The 25,489-nt window shown below is 43.5% G+C and overlaps 1 protein-coding gene across 1 annotated transcript in view; it reads left to right on the forward strand.

Annotated features, from left to right (window-relative positions):
* Positions 1-25,489, forward strand: part of CHCHD6 (coiled-coil-helix-coiled-coil-helix domain containing 6) — a 107,002-nt gene that overhangs the window by 3,532 nt on the left and 77,981 nt on the right. The window contains exon 4 of the mRNA XM_084292523.1: positions 390-534. Coding sequence (XP_084148649.1) covers positions 390-534 — 145 coding nt within the window. The remainder of the gene's footprint in view (positions 1-389; positions 535-25,489) is intronic.

Below are 25,489 nucleotides of genomic sequence, written 5' to 3' on the forward strand. Positions count from 1 at the left end.
GATTTTTTTTCCCCTTGTAGAATAGAAAAAGCCCTGTCAGACTGACACCTTTTATTGTAGTACGTTTCTTGATTTTTTTCTGAAGCGGTACCTATTTATCTAGCTAACTACTTTCTATTATCACTGTTTTCAGGTGATAATTAAGCGCTTAATAGAGCTAAATATAACTGAAATATAAGCTTGTAAGGTGCTCAGTCTACCGTTGTTGTCTGTGCTGTGTGACAGTGAAGTTTGCAGGTCGTGTTTACAGTTTGTTGGACTTGGAATTCCTGCTGATAATGGAGGGGCTGTGAGCAGGCTGTGTACCAAATCGATAACGCGTTTGCGCTTTGGCTCTGGTCGGGGATGTTGCCAGAAGTCTGCTGATCGCCTTTGCTGATCTCTTACAGGTATGAGCAAGAACAGGCCCTGGTCCAAGAGGAACTGCTCCGGCTGGCCAAAAGAGAGAGGGAAGCAGCTGGCGAGGCGCTGAGCACTGCCCTGCAGCGGGAGAGGAACAGCACCAATGAAGAAAGGCAGAGAGCGGCCCAGCTGGTGAGTAACAAAACCTCCAGTGTGCTCCCACGCAGGACAGACTGAAATCTCCACAGAATGCCACTGGTGTGATGAGGTTAGGACCTGACTCTGGGGGTGTGTGGAGAGGGTCTTTAAAGATATTTATAAGAGTGAGGAGAAGCAGTGGTGTGATGTGAGCGTTGCTCTGCAGAGCACAGCACTACACGGGCAGCTGGGGAGGAAGTTAATTCTGTCGGCCCCTCCCAGTACAGGCTGTGGTGTTGGAAGTGTTTGTTGGGAGAGCTAGGCTGAGGGAAATTCTCCTTGCCTACTGCATGCTGAAGGGACAGTTTAGGAAGGGGGCAGACCTGAGGAATGTTATCTTTATTTGTGTTTCTTCCATCCTACTGGAATCCTTCCATCCCGATGTGTTGCACGCACTTAATTTAAGTGAAGAGCCCTTCTGTGAGCATGTTTTCGGCCTGGAGAATAGCAACAGGCATGGCTTACCCAGGCACCTGACTGGGCTGGGAAGCAGTTTGAGATTATAATACTGGGGAGTGAATAAATAAAAGGTAAGTGAGCATCGTTGTAAGGGTTTGGACAGAAGGTTCTTCTAGCTGTAGTCCATCTGACAGCGATCCACACCAGATGCTTATGCAGAACATGGGAACAGAGCAGACATAGAGTGGTGCTTCTCACCTCCATACCCTGGCAACTTCTGGGGTTTAGAGCCTTCTTGGACAAGAGACTGTTTTATTGCCTTGGTGCTCAACAGTCACTGATGAACGTGCCTTCTGTGAGGATGTCCATTTGGGGGTTTGGACCCATTTATGCTTTGACTTTCCGGCAGCCTACTGTATGTGGCTGTGTTGGAAGGTCCCAGGTCGCTCTGCTGGGCATAGCTTGGGAATTGTTGTGTTGTGGGAAGCTTCTGCTTGGCAGCTTGTACCCCAATCACGGGAAGTGTGTGTGAGTGCTGAGCCTTAGGAGAGCCACGTCTGAGGCAGGTGACTCCAGTCCTCTGAACAGCAGGTCTGGGCCAGCGGACACAATGTTAACTCACTTCCCACTAGAAAGGGAGTATTATCTTTATGAATGCAATTAACGGAGCTCTGTAAAGGGGGCTGGGAGGGTGGGGGGAGCTGGTGGATTTAGTGCCCAGCCTAAAGGTAAGGCCCAGTTCAGAAACAGAGCCTGCCCTCCCGCAGGGAGACGCGGAGAGTAACCTTGGAGATGTGTGACTAGCAAAGGCAGGCAATATTTGTGGAGTGTGAGGAGGGCACCTCTAAAATGAGCAGGGACCTGACCTCTAACATACAGAAGCTGTTCTATTACCTGAATTAGCTTTTAATCCTGCAGTGTCGCATACCCAGATATTGCAAACTTGATGGTCTGCAAAAATCTGATCAGGCTCTCTCTGTGTAACCCATAAAAGATAAATAGTGGCCGTGGAATGCGGTGCAAGAATGAGAAACTGTTAAATTTCATTGCTCTTTAACTATCTCTTGATCAGTCATAAATTTAAGATCCTTAAAAATGGAATAGTCTAGCCTGTCCTTCCAAAGATGAGGTCAAAGCTATTGTCTGTTGGTTTCTAGGTGTCTTCCTAAGCAGTAACTGTTCTTGCCAGCCTTTTTAAATGATTGGAGTCCCTATCAGATTTGCTTTATCTCAGCTTCAGTTTCCTTTCAGGCATGGTCACCTTATTCTACTTTCTTAATCCTACTCAAATCGTATCTGTCCTTTGTCTTCCAGTATTGTTTTCTTCCTTTATTTGCAGTAGTGTTTGAATGGTTTTTGCTCACTTTTTTTGCTTTCTAGCCCTAGAATATGAGGCAAATAATGGATGTGAGCTGCTCTTTCATCTCATCTGTATCTGTCTTCTCTTTCAAACAGAAAAGAGTAGTGGAATTAGGTGTACCTGGTAGCGGTCTAGGTGCAGATGGAACTGGAAATTATCTGCTGAAGTTTATAAGGGAAAGAACTTTCAGTTTTTAATATGTTTTTGTGTTGTTTTTTGGTTGTGTTGTTTGTTGTGGCCTATTATGGAAACCAGTGAAAAATGGGGCAACTCCCATAAAGGAAATAACAAATGAATAACTTGCTTCTAACAGCACTTAATTTAGTAAGTATTGAAAATGATGCCATGTATCAGTAGTAAGGTTGTTTTTTGTTTGTTTGTTTGTTTGTTTTTTATTATTTTGCTACTTGCAGCAAGATCTTGTGTTGCTCTGTGCCCTCACTGTATGGATAGCTTGGTCACTGGTAGCCTTCCCTTGTACAGTTGTCTCTAGTAGTGCTGCAATATTCTCCTGTAACTTTACCACTTGTGGACCATAAATCCAAATACAGTAGCTGTATTTTGAAACGATTTCATTTCGCTTGTGTTGGACATGACTTGTCATTTAATCTGTTTTTTGTGATTTTTGTCCTGACTTTTATTATTAACAGCATCTCTGTGAAGTGCTTCTGTGACACTGTGCAGTGTCCTGCTGAGAGCGCGGACTACAAATAACATTTGGTAGGGAGCTTGCTGCCAGTTTCTGGCGCCAAGTACTTCATCACTGATGGGGCAGGGGAGTGCAGATTAAAACTGGTTGGTTTTATTTCTTAGTGGTTCACTGGTTACAAGAGGGTTTGAGCGTTAAGATCATGGGCTCTGTTTTACATTTTTGTCTTGTTCTTTTTTTATGACTTTGAATGAGGTACTTAGCTTCTGAACAGGGTACTTAGATTCTAGATACCTTTAGGTTTGGACTAAAACTCTATGAAGTTTAAGAAGCTAAACACCTCTATAAGTAGAAACACTGCAGCATTCACTTCACTCTTGGAGTGAATATGGCTTTTGATTAACCACGTGGGACTGGCTCAGATGGAAGCAGTCTGCTAAGCTCCTGTGGAAGAGCTCTTACCAGTTTATATTAGAGAGAACATGTTTTGTTTGTACATCGCTGCAGGATCATGGTGCTGGCTGGGTTCTTAAATAATTTAATGCCATAAGCACTTACAGTACAACAGGGATAATATGTACAGAACTTCAGAGCAGTGCCTAGGATGTTTAACTGATGCTAGTAGCATACCTTAAGTCTCGTGTGAAATAAACAAGAATCAGTACAGCCATCTTCATTTTTTTTTTTTTTTTAATTCTAGCACAAGAAATTTCTGAAGTTGTCATAGTCAAGTTATTTAATTGCTTGGATGTGTTGTGAATAGTCTTGCCTTTTCCTAAACTTTGAATCTTTCCTATTTAATTTCCAGTTAATCAAAACCTAATCTCTCAACTTCTTGGTTCTTCAGGGTTTCTTTTCTCTTTTTTCCCCTTTTTTACCAACAAAAGAAACTTTTTTTTTTCCTTTCTGCTTTTGTAATCTCCTAAGGCTGTGCAGCATATGCACCATGAGCCTTCGTCTTGGAGCCAGTGACTCCCAGCCTGATGGTTTTTGCTGAAACCTTTGAAACAAATCAATGTGGAATGGGGATGGAGAAAAGCAGAAGCTGGGGGGGGGGGGAGAATAAACGCGATTAAGCGAAGACATCTCATTACTACTTTAGAAAGGGAGGATTATAACTTATAAAATAGGAGGATCTCATTTAGGGGCCATGTGTGCCTGTGTTATCAGGACAGAGGGAGAGCAAATAGAATAAATGAAATTAATACTTTGAAAAGAAGCATTACGCGGATTTCAGAATTGAACTAATATGATTTGTGCAAAGCCCTGAAGTTCTTATCTCCCCATTTAATACCCCTAGGATAATGGCTTTGTCAGAGTTATTGACCGAGAGTCGTCGTCTTCCTTACCACTTCGAAAGAATGAATTCAGAAATGGGGTGATGGCAGGACAAACTTGGCACCATAATTAGCTGTTTCAGGCGAGACTGAAGGGCATTGCTTGCTGTGCGAACCCAGCCTGGACACAACTCCTAAATTGCTGGGGAAGCCGTTTGCCAGCTGCAGCTGACAAATGGTTCACCATTCCCAGTGCTCCTGGGAATTTGGTGACTTCTATAAATATACGAATAAATGACATGCTCTGCTCGCTGGACGGCAGCCCCTGCTTTCTGGTGGCTCCAGCTCTGCACCAATGTGGTTAGTCTGGCCTGGGATGTGTGTGGGAGGAAATCCTCACAGGAGGACGGGTCTGTCCCATTGCTCCAGCAGCTGATGATAATTGGTCATAGGCTACTGGGTTCTTTTGGAATGATTTCTTGGCCAGAAATAACCTATTTGCTCTTCAGAGCCCTCCTGTATCAGTGAGAGAGGAAGGGTGTGTGTCGAGCAGGAGTGGCTTTGATCGGGACAGTGGGTTTTGATATCGGTGTGGTTGTGTGCGTGTGGGATTCTGAACTCTTGGGCTTTCCACATGGAGTGCACTGGACGCTGTCAGCCTTGGTTTAGTGTATATAGTGTATATATTTAGTGCATACCAGTTAAAAATGCCTGTTGTCGTTTTAACTGTTATGTTTTCTTCTCCAATTTAAAGAATATGGAGGTAAAATTGTTTAAAATTGGTGAAAGCTACACAAATAGCCTGTACATTGCTTGCAATACAGGAAGAGAATTTTGGTGATAGTAGGGGAGTTCAGCTGGAATAGTGCTGGGTTGAGGGGTTTGACCCCTAGGAAGGAAAGGAGTCAGCCAATTGACCTATTTCTCGAAAGTTTTTGTTAGGTTTCTAGTCACTGATGAAGTTTTAGGCCAACTTTAGGCTTTTTGCCCAGTGTTGTCAACCAGTATCAGCTGTAGAGAGCTGCAGCTGAACTGGGACGGAAGATGGCTTTAAACATGGTGCTGAACATGATTTAGTTTTGTTGAGGCTTTCATTTACTTTGTGTTAAGCTGGGGATCAGCTTCATCCCGGTTGATTAACCTGCAGGTAAACATCCCTGGATCAGGCTGGGCTTTTGTTGCACATAATCTCTCCCCATTGTGACAACAAGCAGCAGTGGCCAACCCAGGCCCAGGAGCAGCGGGGTGTTTGTGACAGCGTGGGGACAGCAGTGAGGTGAGGCTGCGTTTTTAAGGTCAGGCCTCTAGCACCAACACTCGGCCTTAGTTTTTGTATTTTTCCCCTCCCTGGGTGTATGAACTGACCTAGTGAAAGCCCCAGGTACCGCCCCTGTGAGCTTTGCCTTACCCTTTAGGTACTGCTCACCTCAGGGCAGTTCTGTGGTCTGTTTGCTTTGCAGTTAAAATGTAGCAAATTGAGCTAAAACCCTTCTATTTTAAGGTTGCAAGTCTGAAATAGTTGGTGCTGGGGGGAGACTTTGCTAACACAAATGTTGATTTTTAGTCTTCAGTTGTTCTTTCTGTAGATTGTTCTTGATTGAAGCTTTTTTTCATGGCTGAAGCAGAAAACACTGACTGAAGTCAGGAAATAATAGTGCAAAATGAGGAAAAAGTCCAGTTATTTTTCTTCCCATTTGATTTTTCCAGTGATGTTATCACTTGTGATTAGCAACAAGTCCCTACGTGTATTTACTACAGGAATGACACCTTCTTCAGATTCTCTTTTATATTTTGTTTGGAAAATGACTGGTGCATTTAGCCACTAGAACACAAATTTGTGTGCGTAATTTGGGTACTGCTGGTGGTAGGAGCATTATCTCCTAGTGGTTTGGCTGTTTGCAGAGCACTCACATATCCTTAGTGCGTGTGTAACCAGCTAGGAAATCTGCCTGGGTTAGCATGAGTGGCGCTGTCTTTGGCTAGAAGGTGCAATGTGCCTGTTTCTGATTGTTTTCACTGAGTAAAATTACCTTTTAAAAATGTTGATATACGTGGAAAGATGTAGTTGTTTTTTTTTTTTTTAATTTAAGCCTTAGTGATTTATTACAAAAAAAAGGCTCTGTCGTGGTCTCTTAAGGTGTATATTGAAGCAAAAATAGGGCACGTGTACATGTGACACGCCCAGATGGTTTCTCTCTGCAAAGAGCTGTGTGTCGAGTGGAGCTGGCTGAAGGTATGGCACCTCTGCAAGGGGCTCCCGCTGGCAAAAGCTGATCCCCCGAGGCAGTAACTGCTGCTAGCTCAGAGCTTGTGGCACACACAACTTCAGAAACAACCACGTGCCTTGAACAACTGAAGTATTTGAACAGATCTGAGGAAATTCAGATTCTAACCTGTAGTGTCATAACTGGTGTTTATTTTTAAACAGCCTTATTTTTTTTTAAATGCTTTTTAAAATTCTTTTTGGGTCGGGACTTGGTAATTAACAGAGGTGTAATATTCCTTTGCCTTTACCAAAGGCTGCCTCAGCCTCTGAGCTGTGTGCTGAAGAGTCAGACAGCCCTTAGTTCTCTAAGCCCCCTGTCTTTATTTTTATATTCTAGATTATTTTTTGGCCTGAAAAAGTCTCTTTAGTAGCAGCATTAATAAGGTTACGCGTTCTGTTTCTCTGCATTTTTGATGCTTGATGTGGAGCCCTCCTGCTGCACACGAGGCAGAGTCAAAGCACTTGGAAGCAGTCTGCTTTTCTTCCCCTGGTGAGGACTCCGGGCTGGGTTTTGTAGCTCCATGTGTTGTTTTCTACGTTGCAAGACATCGATAGGGGAGTTAAATAGCTGGATTGCGAGTAGCTTCAGATCTCGTTCCTTCTATTCCTCTCACTCTCGCTGTCTGAGTTTTTTTTTCTTTTCTTTTCTGCACTTTGAGGAATGCATGTTAATCAGCAGAGTCTTGAAAGTTAGTGGCCTGTTAATCTATATGGCCTCCGGACAGAACATCCCTCGTTCTCCTCCACGGTTGGGTTCCTCTCTGGCTGCTGTTTTCTGTAGCAGAAGCGGGTGCACTTCTGCAGTGAAAGAATTAATACTTTTTATGAAACCATTAAATGTTTAAGGAATCCCTGTAGAAAGTAGTCTTGCAGTATTAGATGATGGACTTCGGAAAGGTTTGTATTAAATTTAAACTTGGCATGACAAGGATCTACGTGTGTGTAACCTCCAGCAAGCTAATAACTTTTGGCCTCTGAAGCACCAGTGAGGTCTAAATTTAACTAAGACAATCGTGCAGAATGTTTAATGCAACCAACCAGGATTTAAAAAGGGTAAATTCTTTCTCCATCTTCTTTTGAGGAAAGGCAAAGGTGTTATCTGGCTGGGGGTAAGATGCTGCATCTGTACTCCTTATTTTCCCTGCTACTGCTGCTATGATTTGTCAGACATTTATAACATTTTTTTTGAACAACTTCCAATTTCTGCAGCTAGTCTTTTATCTCCTGGCTCTGAAGGTTAATTTGTGTTTGGAGAGTTTTTGCAGATTTCAGCAGCTGATGGTCGTTTGTGAGCTTCTCATTTTTGTAGTCTCTTGGGCTAAGGGACGTTATCACAAGGCTGGCCTCTTTTTAAATCCTACAGCTGCAACAAATTGAAGTTGTCTGTGGTGCTGCCTAATTCCCCTGTCTCGGCTTCAATTCTCTTCTCCCCATGTTTCACTTCTTTTTGTCTACAAAGTTCATACATTCCACAGAAACTTCTAGATTAATTTATTCTACTTAAGGGTAACAGTAAAGCCATTCTGTTGTTTAAGAAGCAACAGATAGGGAGAAAGGAAGACTAATCCTATCTGCTAGAAGATACTACATTTGATAATGCACGGGGGTGTTTCAGTAGCCTTTCCTTCTGTACGAGCCAGCATGGCTTGTGGTATGAGTTGTAGGTGTAAAGTACAAAATACAGTTTGCACAAGCTTGGTTAAACTTCTTATTTTTGGATTATTGTTTTGTTTTTCTGTTGTATGTACATGGGATCATACATCTCCCTTGTTATTGGGTTATAACTTTCCAGCGCTCATTCTATTCTGTCTGCAGAAGGGCAGTGTTTGAATCCTGAATCAATGATCCTTAGAAACAAGCTTGAAAATTTCCTTGAGATGTTTGAGAATGAAAGTGTTATTAAAAAGAGAGCAAGATTACGAATTTAAAGGGCTGATATAATAGCTAGGAAATAAGTTAGCACTGAATGGAAATCAGATTGGTCTTGCGCTCGGATGATGGGGACATGAGGTAGGTGACAGCTCGCTGGATGTCATCTCTGTCACATTCCCTAAATGCCATGAAAACTACCTTTGATGCTTCTGCTGCCTTGCCTTGGAGCCTTAGGTGCGTGTCTTGAAGTGACCCTGCTGGCAGCGGAGGGGGTGGCAAGGAAATTGCTCGTACCTGAGATGGGAAGAGGGATCTGCAGCAGGGCTGCTGGGAGAGAAATGGTGCAGGGTTCTTTCTGGATCCTGATACGAGGGGCTGGCCAGTGGCTTAGTAAAGCAGCTGTTTTAATGAAATAGAATAAAAGGAGTGCAGATAGCAAGTAAAGCTGACATCCCTACATGTGCTGGGAGCCCTGCTTTACACAGCACGGACCCTCTCTAGATCTTCCCATGGCATGCTGCAAAGATCCTGTCTGCGAAGAGCTTCCTCTTTTTTGGTCAGTCAAGCTATTATATTCTTATAATATAACTATTACATTCTTGTAATTCAGCTGTTTAAGAAGCAACTGTTCATAAAGGATGTTCACATGAGAGCTTCTTGCTGCGCTTTCAGATAAAGGTGCTGTAACTGCCGGTCCCGAGGGCGAGCTGCCCGCAGACGCCTGGGTTGTGCTGAGCTGGGCGATTTTATCCTGCAGCACAGCACAGGCCTGAAGGCCACGCTGCATGAGCAGCTCTGTGCCTGCTCAGGTTTGGTCTCTTCCTCCTCAATACGCAGTGGTCTCCTGGTCAGGATCACTGTGCCAAGCAGAGCAGTTGTGCCCTGTTCAGGATCCCAGCTCCTCGAATAAAATGTCTCTGACAAAGCTCCCTCAAATAGCCTTGCTGGATCGTACTAGGAGACGAAGCTGAGAGTACATGGTATGATGGGAAAAAGCAAAATAAGCACCGAGGTTATTTCTTTATTTGTCATCTTCAAAGAAAGTTTCAGCAAGCTGATACGAAGAGCAAATTTCACTGAGGCTTTTCCAGGTTCAGTTATACCCTCTGCTACTGCTGGACATCCTACAACATGCTTCCGTTCGCTGATGAAGTTTATTTTAATTCTTGTTTGCTTCCCTCTCCCTCCCCGTCTCTGTCTGCCTTTTAGTGTCCCGATCTGCAGGACGTTTTGCTCCGGCTGCCGCTCTCGGTGGTGGCGTTATCAGCCGCGTGTGCAGAGGGTGAGATTGCAAGTGCCACTGTTCTCCGCGATTCTAAGTATCAGACAATGTTTTACACGGCGTCCCATTCTCTAGCTGGCTGGTTGGACATGATGTTGGTACCTTATCTTCACGCTGACACACACTGGACATTAATAGAAATACATTGCTGAGGCACATGTGTGGAATTTCAAGCAGCCTTTCTAGCTGTGCTTTAGATAGTCTATTGTGTGCTTAACCTCTTGGAAGAGGTTTTGATGAGAAATGCATTATGTTAACTCTTGGGCAGCTGGCTGGACTCTTAGAGTTTCTTATTACAGTCAGCATAATATCTTCCTAATTGCACGGTGCTGATGGATTTTGGAGTTTCAGCAGTTTTAAACCTATCTTTCCATGAGCAGCATTCCCGCTTCCTAATGCAAATGTATAGAGAAGAAATAACTATGCATACTGCACATGGGGGGGAGGTAGGAAAGAAATGCTTCAGAGGGGAGCGAGCTGCCAGCAGCCTTGTTTAACTTCGTCTGAAGTCTGTCTCTGTATTATTTTTGGCTCCGATTGCCTTACGTCAACTAAAAACATGACCTGGATGCAACTGCTGCTATTTGCCAGGAATTCCTTCTGCTTTTGGAGCATCTCAGAATTTTTATTGTTTCCTTTGTACTATATATGTACACTTTTTCGCTTGTTTGTTATGGCCATCTGCAATTATCTGTATTATTTATGAGGGCTGAGTAAAACTTGATGGAGAGTAGCTTCTTGAAAGGGACTGTACTGAGGGAGAGGAAATGAGCTTATGATTTTCTCTTTGATTTTTAGACAATGAAAATAGAACACCTGCAAGCTTATGAGGGAGAGAAGGAATTAGAGAATTAACTGGCTTTCTTCTTCCTGTCTGCGTGTTGCGTTGGGGGGTTGGAGCCTTTTTAGCCTTGAAGACTTTGTGATAATGGGCAAACTTGAAGGATGATGCTGTATGAGCTGAGAGTAAAAATTGATCAAACAGACAGATAGAGCAGGGCTATGCATAATTACTGTCCAAGAGAAAAAAGCTCCATGGTTTAATACCTGCTCAAATAGCACTTTAGAGTAAGGATACATTTGTTAAATAACCACTGCTCTTGTAGTGAGGAACGAGAGCTTGCTGTGTACGTTCGCTGTATCCTCGGTCTAATGCTTTTGCCATGGAAGATGTTGTTCACTTCCAAGCAGATAACTTCAAGCCCCTTTCTTTTCCTAAACACACAGGCTCGTATCTCTTCTCTCCTTTTCCCTTCTGTCCAACCTCTGAGCAGAATGGATTCGTGTCTCAGTGTTCATCAACCGGCTCCCCTCTGTATTTTCTGAACTTCCAATACACAAATGGTTCCTTATAAAAGCTGTTCTCTTCCCTGTTGAGGACCTGAGCAATCACTCATTTTTCTGTTTTCCTATGATATGCTCGCCTATTTCAACATCTAGATGTGGGAAAGGGGAATTGGGAAAGCTTTTTTGTTTTAAACAACAAAACCATATAGTTGCAATTGAACTTTAACATTTCCTAAATCCTCTTCTCTGATTTTTTTCAGGGAAAAAAAAAATAAATATATATATATATTTCAGATACAAAACTTGAAAAAGCATGAGAACCTTAAACTGCAAAGCAAACTGATTTTTGTAAAGACAATGAATGTCATTCCAGCCATTCCAGTTTTCTATTATTTAAGAAGTTCAAGGCTCAGCATTTGTAGTGTAATTTTTCTAAGTTCTGTGCTACTGAAGGTTATCATAGAGTTCTGTTAAAACCCTACTTTCCTGTGATTTCCTGTTACAGGGTGACCTGTAAGAGGTGGTTCTCAGCGTTCCCTTAAGAACGTGATCTGGTTCCTTTACTGGTAACAGAAGTGAAGCACATCAGCACCTCTTACTCTGCCGTGTAAATAACTACCAGGCTCCCAGGTCACTGTGGCCTTGTGCCAGGTGATGCAGAAGGTCTAAGTGCAGTCTCGAAGTTGTTAACAGCAACCAAGCTATTCTAAAGAAAAGAAAAGGCAAGGAGTAGTTTGCCAAGTTTTATGCATCTGGGGTAAAAATGAGAGTTTTCACTGTAATTAATCTACAGTGTCAGTTGGTGCTCAAATTAAGTGAGGACCATTAGCTGTTCTCATGCTCCAATAATGTCATTCTGCTGTAGCAGGCTTATTTTCTAAGGTTAATAAGGAATGTGTTAAGGTGTCTGGAGGGAAATGAGCTCTAATGGCCTTAGCTACCACTCTCTTTTGTAAGGTGGGACTAGCATGGTTGGGAAACACCGTGCTGCCTCAGGCCTTTCGCATGCTGGCTGCTCCCTTGGGAAAGCAACCAGTTCAGGAGGTACCTTGGGTGTTCTTCAGATGGGACTGAAGCAGTTGGACAGAAGGGATTTTCTCCCCAACAGTCTTTCCAACATAAATTTTAATTCCTCTTAATTTCAATGTTTTGATGTCAAATATCTCAGGGGTAGGTAATGGTAGGTGACATTTCTCTGGCTATGTGTGCATGCAAAGTTGTGCCTTTTTGTTGTTTGCACACATTTAGCAGTTAGATCTGTTTTCTGTGCATGAAATATGTCGTACCGGGCATTCTTAAACTGCAGTGAAAATTCACATCTTTGTTTAGAACAAAACCAAAGCCTTCCATATAATTAAACTAATCTGATGTTGTTGCTCGCTGGCCAGCAGATGTTGCTGTTGAGCTGGGTTGGGCTTCACTGTAGAGTTCAGCAAGTCATTTGCCTATTGTAAGAGTTAAAATGCACACTGATTTGGACCGAAATTTAGTGCTCGATAATTCCAGTCATCTACTGGCAGATCAATGTACTGGTGCGTCAGGTATGCTTGTGTGTGAAGTTAAAGAACTGGCATTAGAACGGCTTTTTTTGACCTGCATTTTTAAATTTCATTACTGACTCTGAATTCTTAGGAAACTTCTCACTTTCAGTGAAGCAGTTTTTTATTTATTTTGAGGGAGGGAGGTTTGTTGGCCATTCAGGTGAGTCTTTAAAGTGTGTTGGTGCAAATGGAGTCAGCAGATCCTCCCTAATTCCCCTTTGACTTTACGATCTGGGAAAAAATCTATTCCCTACCTTGTGCAGAATCTGGGAGATGAATTATGTATAGTATTTGTGGTCAAAACCACGGCTCAGCCTGGGCTGCTCTGTGTATTGATCTTGCAGACTGTTCTGCTGCTCACTTCTTTGGGATGGGATTCCAGATGCAGTTCTCCTGTTTTGTGACTGGCGATTTTTAATAAACATCTTGGTTGTGTGCCAGTGCTGCTACCAAAGCTGAGCTCATGTGTTTTTTTCCTGGTGAGAGCAGTTTGGAAGCACCGAGTATTTCCAGAAGGTGGCAGTGAAGGGACACCCGTGAAGACTGCCAGGAGTGGACCGGGAAGTGCTGAGCTCTCAAATTGCTTGCATACCAATGAAATGTCTCAAAGTTTTTACTTATTTGTTTTCATTCTGACTCTAGCTTCTCCTGGAATTACTGTAATATTTTTCAGAATGAGTTTACCCTGTGCGTTTGCAGTCCATTGGTTCCTGTAGAAATAGATTGTTTAGAACTGCGAGGCCACTGCACGCTGGCATAATTTACAAATTGGAGATCTGCGTTGAATGAACCTGCTTCTGTCTTCTCACCGTGCTTGCTGGGGCTCGCTGTCATGCCTAAATTTGTGGGGTCTGGAAGCTCGTGCGGCTGCTTTGTGTTCAGGCTGCAGAGGAAAAGAGCAAGGTTGCTGTCAGGACAGTGCAGGTTTCCACACAAGTGATGTGGGATGTCCTCAGCCACCTCAGATTTGTCTTTGGTCCCCACTCTGTGGCTGGTTTCCATTAATACTTTCCGGAGGGGGAGGTAGCTGCTGCGGGCAGCGAGCTGGGGTTTGGAAGTGGTGGGAGGCCAGCAGCGGATGCTGCCCTGATGATATCATATGCTTGGTATCACGTCTGCCTCCATTCCTCAGATCCTCTTCAAGATTTGTTGTGTTGATATTATCTGTGAAACATGGTCTGTAAAGAAAGAAAAAAAGAAAAGGAAAAGGAATGGACTAGAATTGCCGTGTCCCTCTGGCTGCCTGCAGTCAGACTGTGCACTAAGAAGGCCTATGCCAAGAAAACACTGGAGTTTCAGCAGAAGTTACACATGTACGTGCTGTCCTGTTGTAAAAGCAGGATCTCAGGTCGGTCTTCACTGATATTGCAGGTTTCTGACGGACCTGAGTGGTTTGGAGTTTAAAACATAAAGATGATGCACATGAAGTGGCCAAAGTGAATGACTGTGCTGGGGCAGAATCTTCTCTTGAGCAAGAAGTTGGTGGCTGGCTTGAATCCCTGCAGATTTTTAAGGAGGAGATTTGTATCTTTTCATCTGTTTTCAAGAAGGAGAAACAAGAGTTATAAAAACCACTTAAAGGTTCAGTTAAGATTTATTCTGGCTGCATAACTGCCTCCTATAATAACTTTAATATGCATCATCCTGAAACTCCTAATTGGCCTCGGTGTTGGCAGGGCTTTCAGACCCCGCAGAATCTCCAATGTTCAGCAGCTTTTAGGAAGGACTGTAGCCAGAGAAGCACAAAAGATGAAATGGCTGCCTTATAAATTCTGACTGACCTTCAGAGTCCTTGTTTTAACAAGCAGGAGGATGCTGTGGAGAGCCATCTCCAGCGAGCGGCGGCGGGAGGGCGAGTGGGAGCACCCCTGGTAAGGTGAGAGGAGAGGCTGTGGTAGGCCTCGTGCACTTGGTGAGAGAAGATGGCTGTGTTTTGGGTCAGGTATCTACTTACCCCAATGTTTTTGTCATTGGCAGGAGAATATTGGCTATGGAAGACCTGTGGGTTGAGTTAATTTGACTCAGCCATGCCATGCCTTCACTTGGGAAGTGACCCCAGGCAGTTGTCACTAGTTAGTGACTGGCTGGTCCCTAGGTGGGCGCTCACCAGACAGATGAGAGACGGGGTGTCTGGGCAGGCTGAAATGTTCCCCAGCTCTCCTCCGTTCCCCTCCATGCCTGGGTGGACGGTGGCAGCCTGCTGGGTGGCGTATCAGTGCTGTGAGTGGCACAGGGCTGTCATTCTCGCTCTCCCAGGGCTGTCACTTGGGCACCTTTTGCAGACCCTGAATTCCCTTTAAAAACAAAACATTTGGCTTAGTTTATTTTATTCCATTAAGTAATTTCACTGCTAATGCATAATTATCTACAGCAGTGACACTCGTCTGTGCTTTAATTATCACAAAGCCACACAATCCCCCCTCCCCCCTGCCTGGAAGTTGTCACTTGTGCAGGGTGGTTTTGCAGAGATAAGTGCGTAATAATGTGGCGGTGCTTTGGGTCCCTCACAATGCTCAGGCAGGCGCTGATTGCTAAATGTAGGCAATAGAGAAGAGGAGGATTTTGGTCTCTGTCTTCTATTAGTGGCTCTCGCTGATGTGGAGCGAGACGTTGGGAAGGAATAAGCTTATCAAAATGTCGTAATAGGGGCTTGAAGATGAAGATGTGAGCAAGTGCTGATTGGAGGCATTACACTTCAAGGTGTTCAGAAAACTTGGAAGCACAAGTATTTGTTTTTCTTCTGAAGAAATTTAAGAAATGAGGTGACCATGATCTTGGGCAACAGCCCAGGAGCCCTGGCTGTGTTTGAGAGAGTTTCTTTGTATTTCACGTTTTCTTTTTTCTTTTAGCCTTCAAGCTTCACTTCTAGCTCTGTTTTCTGTAAACACCCTCTCTGAGTGCAGAAGAGCCCGGCAGAAGTCTTTGATGCAGTCTGTCATAATGAGGAAATGCAACTGAGCTACAGGTTGTTTACTCCTAAGTTGGGAGAGGATACATATTTGAGTGAAATACCTGCTTTTTCCTCACTCCCTTGCTTGTTAAGGAGTGATTTTGTTAGAAGAGAGGACGTGGTCAGTCCTGTCTGAACAAAGGGCAAGTGGGCAGCATGAAAGCTGTGTCCCTGGAAGGTAAAGGTCTGCTTGGGAACAAAATGTTCTTCGAGATGTCTAAAAACCTTGCAAAATCTGAATGCAGAAGAAGATGGAGGGGACTTATAATTGCACTTGTCTAGCTCCACAAAGCTAAGAGAAGTGGGTTGTAGACACCTCATTTAACTTGCAACGATGCACTGAGGCTTGTGAATGAAGAAAACCTGGAGCATGTGTCACAGAGGTAGCAAACCGTGAGAAGGACCTGATAGAAACGAGGACAGTATGAGGAAGCAAGGTCTGTGTATTATCTTTTAATAGATGGAAATGAGGCCATTTATTGGTGTTATCTGCTGGCAGAGACGTTCTGCCAACTACCTTTGTTTGGAGCGCTGACCAAAGCGTGCAATACGTAATTGTGTTCCAGTTTCCATCCTGACAGTTCTTAGGATTGAAATTACTCTTTCATATACAATAGCACTGAAATCTTTTCCTGTATTGTTACGATGAAAGTCAATTTCTGGTTGCTGACTGGCAGGAATGAGGAGGGGAGGACTTCACAGCTTGTGTTACAACAAACGTCCTCGGTCGCCATGTATCTGCTGCACTTGGCTGGCAGCAGTTGCACCTGTTAAAGGAAGATTTCTTCGGCCTAGATGTATGTCATATATTTTCTTTGGCCCGAGGACATCGTCTTAAGTGTGTCACTTGAAGACTTCACAGCTTGCTGATTTCTAAATCTTTCCATCAATGATATGTTTGTTTTCTGTGCTATTTATCACCACAGTGCTTTATGTACTTTGCAGATAAAGGAGGTTGGCGTACAGTGGTCAGTTTGGCTTTCCTCCTCTCAGGAAAGGACGTTATATTAAGAACCATATTTTCTGCCAGAGGTTATATACTCACCCTTTGGTAGTGTAGTGTCTCCAAGCTTTCTTTCCAGGCACCTAAACACCGTAGCCTAACTTCCAAATGCTTCTTCTGTAAACACCACTGGTTGAAATGCCTTTCACATCTGGCAGTGGCTGTTTACATTTTAAAGGTAGCAGAACAAATCCCAGAACAGGTGCTTTGGCTTTTGGTTTTGCTTAAAGCATGCTGGAAAACCTCCCTATAAAGGCACGGAGGTAAATACTGCCTCAGTGGCTTTTTGGACTCATCTTGTGAAAATCACTTGTCGGGTTTGAAGTTTTCACCAGCCTTTGTTGGTAATTTCTTTGGAGCTGCATTCGTATTGAAGTGCTGTAATATACTTTCCAAATAGGAATGAAATGAGATGTCGCTTTTAAAAGTACTGGTTCATGCAAAGATAAAAAGAGAAATGAGGAGACAAGGAGGGCTACGTAACGCAGGGGATAGAGCTCATTGCCTCCCTTCTCTGGGCTGGCGTGAGTGAGGAAACACGGGGAGAGCATTCCTTATCCACGTGGCTGCTTGGCCGACCTTGGGGGGGGATCACCTGGGAAAAGCGTTCATAAATGATTCAGATGGGTTGTGTGTGCTTATGGGGTAAAAGCAATAATGAAGCATAACTTGTGAAGCCTGTGGATGTGAAAGGAAAGTGGGGTAAGGGGGTGAATGGCGCGTCCTGGCTCTGCGTGCGTGTGGTGTTGTTGCCTGCTGGATGTTGGCAGGTGTGGAGAGAAAGGATCCCCAGCCTGGCAAGTCAGCTGCCAGTGTGGCTGATGATTAATTGCCCTTTTTAAATTGCAATTATGTCAGTCATGGAACCCGTGAATATTAATTCCTGATTTGCTGCTTGAAAAATGGAACAATGATGAGCCGGCTCCGTTCTGGTGTCTCCAAAGCGGGCTAAGTGCTACTGCCGGGAGTTAGTACTGAAAAGGAGCAGTGCTGTGACCGTGTTGTGTTGTCAGCCCTGCCTCCTCTTGTTCTGTGTTTCTCTTCCTTTCCTCAGAACCCTCTCGGTGCTTACAGCAAATTTTTCCATACTGATGTTAGTGGGCGGTGGGCTGGCACCTGGAGCGAGTTAGTCACTGCAGGCAGCGCTGTTACCTGGCCGTGGTGCATGGCCTGCCTCCGCTCACGGCTGCTTCCCGAGTCCTTTGGAGACTTCAGAGTGAACCAGGGCTTGCTTTCTTGCTGCTCCAGCTCTTTCTCTTCCTCTCAGAAGTGTGTAACCTTTTGTTCCATTTTACTTAAATCTTTCAAAGTAATTTTCTGGTTGTGCCAACTTGGAAGGATGTTAACAGGCGAGCATCACTTCTCTGCGACTGTTTGCCTTTCAGTAATCTGCACAAATGCATGGTTGATGAGAATACTTCTATGCTTTGGGTCTCAGTTATCAGTCATGATCATGTCTTGTATTTTCTGCGTGAACCAGGACAAATTATTGCTTGTGCTGTAGCTTCCTTGGAACAGTAGTTACCTCGAGAAGTGTTGTTGTGATGTGTTGATATTCATTCAGATCTTTAAAGGTGAACAGATTGCTTTTTGTTTTTTGCTTTAAACAAAGCAAATTGCCCCCCCCCAGCCCTTAGAACATTTTGCTTGTTTATATCTTGGTGCTTTGCAGTGTTTTAAAACTTCTTTGAATTTCTTTCAAAGCTTTTCCAAGCCTTCAGTTATAAATGACTTCAAATGCCTACATATTTCATTGTTTGCTTCTCGGGTTGCTATCTGCTGCCTTATCAAATTGACCTGTGATGTGTAAGAAACATAATTATATGGTGGAAGTTGCACAGAAATTCAGCCTTTGCTATTCGTTCGTCTTTTAGTTGTCCATTTTGCGTGGCAGGTAAAAGTTGGCTGTTCCCTGAAAAATTTTCAGAATGGGGCTGTGGACTAAAGAGCTGAAAGCGGGTGTGTAAATGGTAGGCTATTACTTGGTGTTGCTGGAAAAAGAGACTATTACTTGGTGAATGCTCTCATTTTTTTTCCTTTTTTCTTTTTTTTTTGAAACTGAAGTGGTGCTCCTCACTTTTACATCTCAATGTTCTGTGTATAAGAGAGGAGGCCTTGCAGGAGATGCATGCAGTTTGTATTAAGGAAGATCATCAGTTTGTTAATTTTGATCATGGTTTAGTGCTTAGCTCCATGAACTGCTATCGTTTTAGTTCAGTTTAGACATCCCTCATTGCAGTTACTGTCCTGCTGCATTAAAGGCACTGAGTGATTGCCCCTAAAGAGAAGGATTGACTTGAAGGCTGCTGGAGGCCACTTCTAGTTCTGTGTTCAGGCTGCTAAGCTTAGAAGAAAAACAGCTGCAGCAGGGAATAGGTTAAATAAAAATGTTTTCAGTTTTTGCTTAGTGTTGCCCTTTCCTGGAGGGAAAGCATGCAGCAGACACTTAGTTGACTGTGGTAAAGACTTCTTACCAGCCTGAGAAGGCAGCGGGGGCAGCCCTAGGACTGCAGGTTCAGCGCTTCGTACTGACTTCTCTGTTTTCCCCACTTTTCAGCTCCCTAATTCAATGGTAAACTGCTCGTTTTCATTGGGCCCTTTCATTTTGGAAAGCTCCAAGCAGTCCTGTGTTGCTACTGTTGCCCTTTCGGGTGAAAATGAAGCATTTCATTTTACAAAACAAGTAGACGGCTGTTTAACAACCAAGTTAGTTTTTTGTCACCGGTTCTCGTGGGTGTTACTTTTATCCTCCTTCTCATTCTTCTTGTTTCCTTGGTGCGCTTTATCTTGATTCTCTGGTGTAGGAGCAACTTTGTCTAGCGCTTAATTTAGGGCCCCTAAGCATGACTGTCGGATGAAGAAGTGGTTGCTTTTACTACAGCTCTGCAGAGATACCAGAACTGCCAGCAGCCCTGGCTCCTCAAAAAGTTGTTTTATTTGTAAGGAGAACGCACTTAAAAAGTCTGTCTGCGAGATGCAAAGTTTTCTGTCGTGCCTGACTAATACAAAAGTTTCCACTGTGTGATAGGACTGGAGCAATCAAACGCTGCAGCCTTTATTTCTCTTGGAGCAGTGTCTGTTTTACCAAAAATGCTTTGAAAACTTTGTGCTGTCCTTAGGAATCGAGCTTCAGATTCACACCACTTGCCCTTGGGATAACATTTCCTAGCGAAGTAGGTACTCTAAACACAGAAATAAGCATTAAAATAGTTTTGGAGTAGATTTTTTTTTTTTTTTTAAAAAAACTTCTGTTAGTCAGATTTATTTCTGTAGTTCTCCTTAACAGCACCCATTACAAGCTCTCCCTGCAGGGTGAACTGCTCGCTGTCTTAGGTGTCAGCCCGGCAGACAAGCACATAGCCTGTGTCACAGGAGCGTAAGGTGCGTTCACTCCTTCTACTGACACAAGGTGCAAATACCAGCTCTTCCTCAAAAGCGCCAAGGGAACGTTGTATTTAAAGACCATGCAGGCTCCCAGGTGATCTCTGGCTTTAAAAACACGTTTAATTATCCAGCAAAGAGGGAGTAGCGTGATGCTCCAGTGCTTTACAGTAGCTGCGGGTTCCCACCAAAAAGTACTTTCACTGGTAATTCTGGTTGTTAGGGATTGCAGATGAATTTTGCCAGTTCAAAACTTGAACTGGCTCTTTTTATTGTACAAAATAAGGAAATGACCAACCCGTATTGTGGCTTAGGGAACAACCAGAGTTGGGGAAGGCTTGGCAGGAGAAGGGAACCTGCTTTTGTGTGTTAGTGTTTTTTGTCTGTGCGGGTGTTTTTTATCATTTTTTTTCCCCCTTTTTCCACCATGATGTTAATAGCCCTTGTCCTTTTCACTTGGCAATTCCAGAGCTTGTGAGTTCAAGGTAAGCTCTGCTTCCTCTGGGGCTGTGGTCTGAACAGGATCCTGCTCTCACTGCTCAAGCACTGTGACCAGCAGCAAGAGGAGGCTGGGGGCAGAGGAAGACGACTTCGGCTGCTGCCTGTCTCTCATTTCTGTCAATGCAAAGAGCTTTACAGCGACGAGTAATATTTTGCAATTGAGTTTCTCTTTTAAAGACACTCTGATGCTAATGTTGATTTAATAAGGTTCTCTCATTCTCTCTCCTTGCTTAATTTGAAACGTCTAATTTTGTGCTTCACAGTTCTGAACACAGAATTAGCGAGGGAAGAAGAGCCAGAGGCAGGGGGAGCAGAGTGCCACACCAGAAGTTGCCAGGGGAGATTGATTCAATAGAGTGAAAAGGTGCAAAAGGTTATATGACCACAGTTCAGAACAACGTGACGGTGGTACTAATGAGGAGGAAAGCTTGATCCTTTAAAATGTTTTAAGGTCTCTGTAGGTGCATAACCAACACTAAATGGAAAATGGAGCACTGGAGCATTGGCTCTTTGAATGGGTTTTTCCTTTTAATTTTATATATGTGTAATATATATGTTACACGACAGGAAAGAGAATATTATGAGATAAATAGGCTTTTAAAGGTTTTTATTTTAAAAGTTGTTTTGATAAGTGTGGCATTCACTTTCAAAAGTGCTGAGAGGTTCTGACAGACAGGGAATGCGGTCCTGCTAATTCATTTTGTCCGCACCTGGATGTTTTTTCCTGCTTTAGCTTTATGCTAGTGGAAAAAGATATTGTTGTTAGCCTTGGACATTTAATTCATTTGTTGATCTGGGGTTAAATTTAAACTCCGCAGTGACACAACGCAAAAAGATTTTCTGAAATACTGTACAAACAACAGTAGTAATGCAAGTTTTTTCCTTTGCATCCTGCTTTGTTTGCGTACCTTTCCTCTACCTGTTAGGAGACTCCTTCAGCTGGGTGACAGCTCTTCTAACGGCAGGGTGGACAGTGTAAATGAGTACAAGTTGTACTCAGCTTCGCTTGATGAAAAGCTGCCAACATGTTTCATTGAAAACCTCATTAAATCACAATTAAATCTATAGGAAAAAATAAGCTGTTACAGTGAACACTTGATTGATGAGATGTATGGTTTCCAGTAAATCAGCTCCTTGCTGTTGGAGCTTGTTGAAGGCTGTGGTGAATTCCCAAAAATCTGTCTAGAGCATTGCAACGTGCCTGTGGGAGATGACCACTGCCTGTGTTTCTCCAGTCCCATGGCCTTGGTTAGGCACAAGTCTCCCTTTCTTCTCTCAAACTCCACCCTCTGTCCATCCTCATTGCTGTTTGGCAAGAGGAGCTCAACCTCTGCTGAATTTAGCGTTGGATTGGGCAGAGTTACCCCAAACACCTGCCTGGAGACTGCACTTGACCAAGCGGCCTGCATAGAGAATGCAGTTGTAGGGCCAGCTCGTAGCAGAGAGTCTAAAAAACCCCAAACCTACCTTGAAAGGTGGGTTTCTTTTTCCTTTCCTTTCCTTTCAGTGCCTTCAGTGACAAGTCTCCAGCAATATTTGTCAAATCACTTAGCAGTCTGCTTATTTCTAGCCTACTGCACCGGTCAACTTATTTGATCAATAAATCAATCAACGGGTTCTTAAAATTACTTTCATTGACTTTGGAGGCGTAGTGTACAAAAGGAGCTCGCAAAATAAATGATTGCATGTGCTCCAACTGTAATTAGAGAGCAAACAGTGTGGAGATATGTTTGTAAATAGTATCTAGTACAATAAATACAGCAATCTGTCTTTAGGGTTCTGTGATACTCTGAGCTGGATTGACTCTTTCAATTTGCAAACTCGTGAAGCATGAATCTTGGCTCTGTCAGGTCATCCGACTGGTATAGTTAGAGCATACAGTATTTTAAAGCTACATTTCAAGCTTCTTGCTTTCGATCAAAAGGTCTAGGAGTAAATACTTTGGTTCCTTAGCATGTGGCATCATGTTCATGCTTCAGGAGCTCCACTGAGAAGGAAACAACATTTTTTTTTTCTTTTTTCCTAAATAAAATTCTTCAAACTGCTTAACTGTTCCTGCTGCACCCGCTCTATACTCTCTTCCTTGCAATAGCAACAACACCTGGCTTGTGAGCCTTGCTGCGAGACTAACAGTTACTGCTCCTTTGTAGAGAGAGAATGGTCTCCCCCCTGATTTTTTCAAGCCACCTGCCTAGAGCAAGAGTGTGTTGCATTACCCGGTAAACGGGCATTGAATCAGCACTGAAGCCTTGTAGTTCTTACAAATGTTAAGCACTTGCACAATGTGGAAAACTGCTGTTTGCAAATTGTCCTATCAAATGGAAATCAAAATTTTGCTGGCGGTGACACAGATTTGCAAGTTGCTCTTGATACAATCATGCCCCGGAGGTTGCAATAGAAAAAATAAAGAATTCAGTTTTACAATAGCCTGAAATTCTTGTTGTTGCTGAATCTATACTCTTCTTTTTGCAAATAGTTTCATTGTGATTTACTTGGACTTCATTAAAACATGCAACCTTGCAGCAGCATCTCCGATTTCAGCCTTGTGGGGAGCCAGGAGAACGTGTAGCTGAGAACCAGCACGTTCACTTCCTAAAACACACGGTGGGATGCAAGTGCTTTTGAAGCAAGAATCGGAGTCTCTGGTGGACATTTTGTCTGTAGCTCAAAACCACAATTTAATTGGCAGCCTTTTCATAACACTGACCACGGCCTAGGATGCGGGGAATGCTGCAGGCCAAGATAGAGATACATTTTCAGAAGTGGTTGTAGGGAAATGTAGTGCTGCCTGCTCGTCTCTCTACGGTAATCATGGGAATGAGGGAGTCTGCATTGAAGTCCATGCTTTCTGTGGTCCTTTCAGTAGGGCTTTGTAACCCAGTTGATTTATTCTAAATCTTGATTACTCTCTTTCACGCGTATGTCCTGGCAAACTGGGAGGCTGGATTTTACCCCCAGAAAGATACTGACCCTGTAATGCTGCATTAAGTGTGCTTTGTGCATGTCTAGGATGAAGGAGCAGAGAGAACAGGAAAATTCACAAAATCGAAGTGGGTAAAGGCATGTTCTGAGATGTTTGAAAGTCCTGAGTCTTCACCTGCAGAAGGATTCGTAGAGACAGACGGGATGCGTGATCGTGACTGAAGGTCTTCAAGAATTTTCTTGCTCAAGCATGTAATTAAGACAGTCTTTGCCTGTATTAAAAAGTAGATTCAAAGTCAACTGAATTTCTCTTAAACTGTGTAGTATTTGAGATAATCTTTTTTTAAATAAAAAGAAATTAGTTTTCTAATCTCGTGGAAGGAACTCCGGATTCACTGCACTATATTAAACCTGTATCCAGTGGCTGGTGCCTATAAATATCTGTTTTGTTCAGACACAAGTAAAAATTGCATTAGTGTCTGGGAGCATGTGCGGATTGGGAATTCCTTCTCAGCTCACGTGGCTCATCGTTTTTGCTGCTTGGAGGCACGCAGGTTGGTTACTCATGTCGTCTTGATTTCTTTCAAACTAGTGGTTGTGTTTGAAGTAATGTTTGACTGTTTGACTTGGGAGCTAATGTATTTAGTATTTAAGAACCTGGCAAGAGAAAGCTGTATCCCCAAATGCATGCACAGAAATGAGACTGGGATGCAAGCATGCGTAACTGTTATTTCCCCCCGTCTGCACTATCCCTAGAAAGCCATATGCCACCCTTAGGCTGGAATAATGGGAGTCGGTATTAATGATTACGAGCTAGAAATAATCCAGGAAGAGTTGAGTGGCCTTTGATTCTAGCTTTTTGAGAAAATACCTCATTGACTCAGCAGGGTCTGAAAGATGTTCTGGGATAGAAAGTCATAATTAATGGAGAATTTCCTGATGCCCTCCCTTGAGCGTGTTTTTTGGGTGTGTTTTTGGTTAAATTGGTCAGGGACTAGGAGTCTTATGTCTAATAGGCAGAGCAGGGATTTCAGCGAGGAGGTAAAAATTTAGAGGGAGTTGTTGACTCACCTGCTACCAGCTCGGAGCATCTTGAGTGTGCATCTCTGGAGAGCCAGCGCTCTGCGAGATTCCTGTAGGCATCGAGTGCCTTGCATGTTGGCAGCCTACAGAATGAAAGCTCTGTCTGTGTGTATGCGTGTGGAGCAGTGCTGATGGGAAAAGGAGAATGTGGGAATGGGCTGCAGTATTAAAGCAAGCCACGGAAGCAGATGGTTTACTTTGGATTTTATAAAAATAGGTTTCTCTTTATTTTGTTTCAAATGAAAACTATCAACTGTCAGCAACGCAAGCCTATTTGCAGCAGCGCCGTAAGCATTAGAAGTGCAGTTGTCCCTGAATCATAAAAGGGCAGAGGGTTTTTCTGATACTTCCTACCTCCGTATTTATAGGATTGTGAATGCTCTGTATACATTAGTGGAGCAATTTCATCTCAGCCTTTTCTCAAAATTGATTGCTGTTCAGTTTTGTCTCTTCCTGCTTCCTTTCCTGTGTCACTTGGTTACATCTCTGACTTTCATTACATTTAATAGTGGTACTGCTTCAATTTTCCGCTAAACTGGAGGTGTTTAAGGGTCTGCAGTGGGTACCGAACGTCTAGATAGGTTCTTTAAATTCTTTAATTCCTACCATCATGGAGAAGCTTAGAGCTGGATTATTGCCTTATGGAGAAATGACTCTTTGCTCATTCAGTGATGAAGTCTGGTCATCAAGATGTTAGAATATGTGCTGCAGAGCTCTTCAGATACCGACACGAGCGCAAAGAGTTGTTGCCAGCAGCTGTCTTAGGTTTTGGGCACCTGCTGCCTCTCACTTCTCGCATCTCCCACTCTATCTTCCACTCCCAAAGTTGGCAGTGCCCCTAAAAATATTCTGAATTGAGTTCTTCAGTAGGCGAGCTCCACTAAGCTGGCAGGCTGATTCTCAGGTCATTGGTCACGCCGTAGTGAGGTTAATTATGTGACAGCGTTAGTGTCCGTGGCGAGGAAATGGACTTCTGGGGTGAAACTGGTTCCAGTTGGCTTATGGAGGTGTTGCCCTCCTTCAGGCCACTTCTGCACCACGCCAATTCCTTCCACCCACACGGCTGATTGCAGAACTGTATTTTGATGGCTAACCACCTTTCTTACGTCACGGCAGATGTGAGTGGTGTGGCTGTTATGGCAGGCGTGCGTGGGTGATGCGGTGAATGGGTCTGGG

The sequence above is a fragment of the Netta rufina genome (genome assembly GCF_964035555.1).
Source record: "Netta rufina genome assembly, chromosome: 10".
NCBI classification, from domain to species: domain Eukaryota; kingdom Metazoa; phylum Chordata; class Aves; order Anseriformes; family Anatidae; genus Netta; species Netta rufina.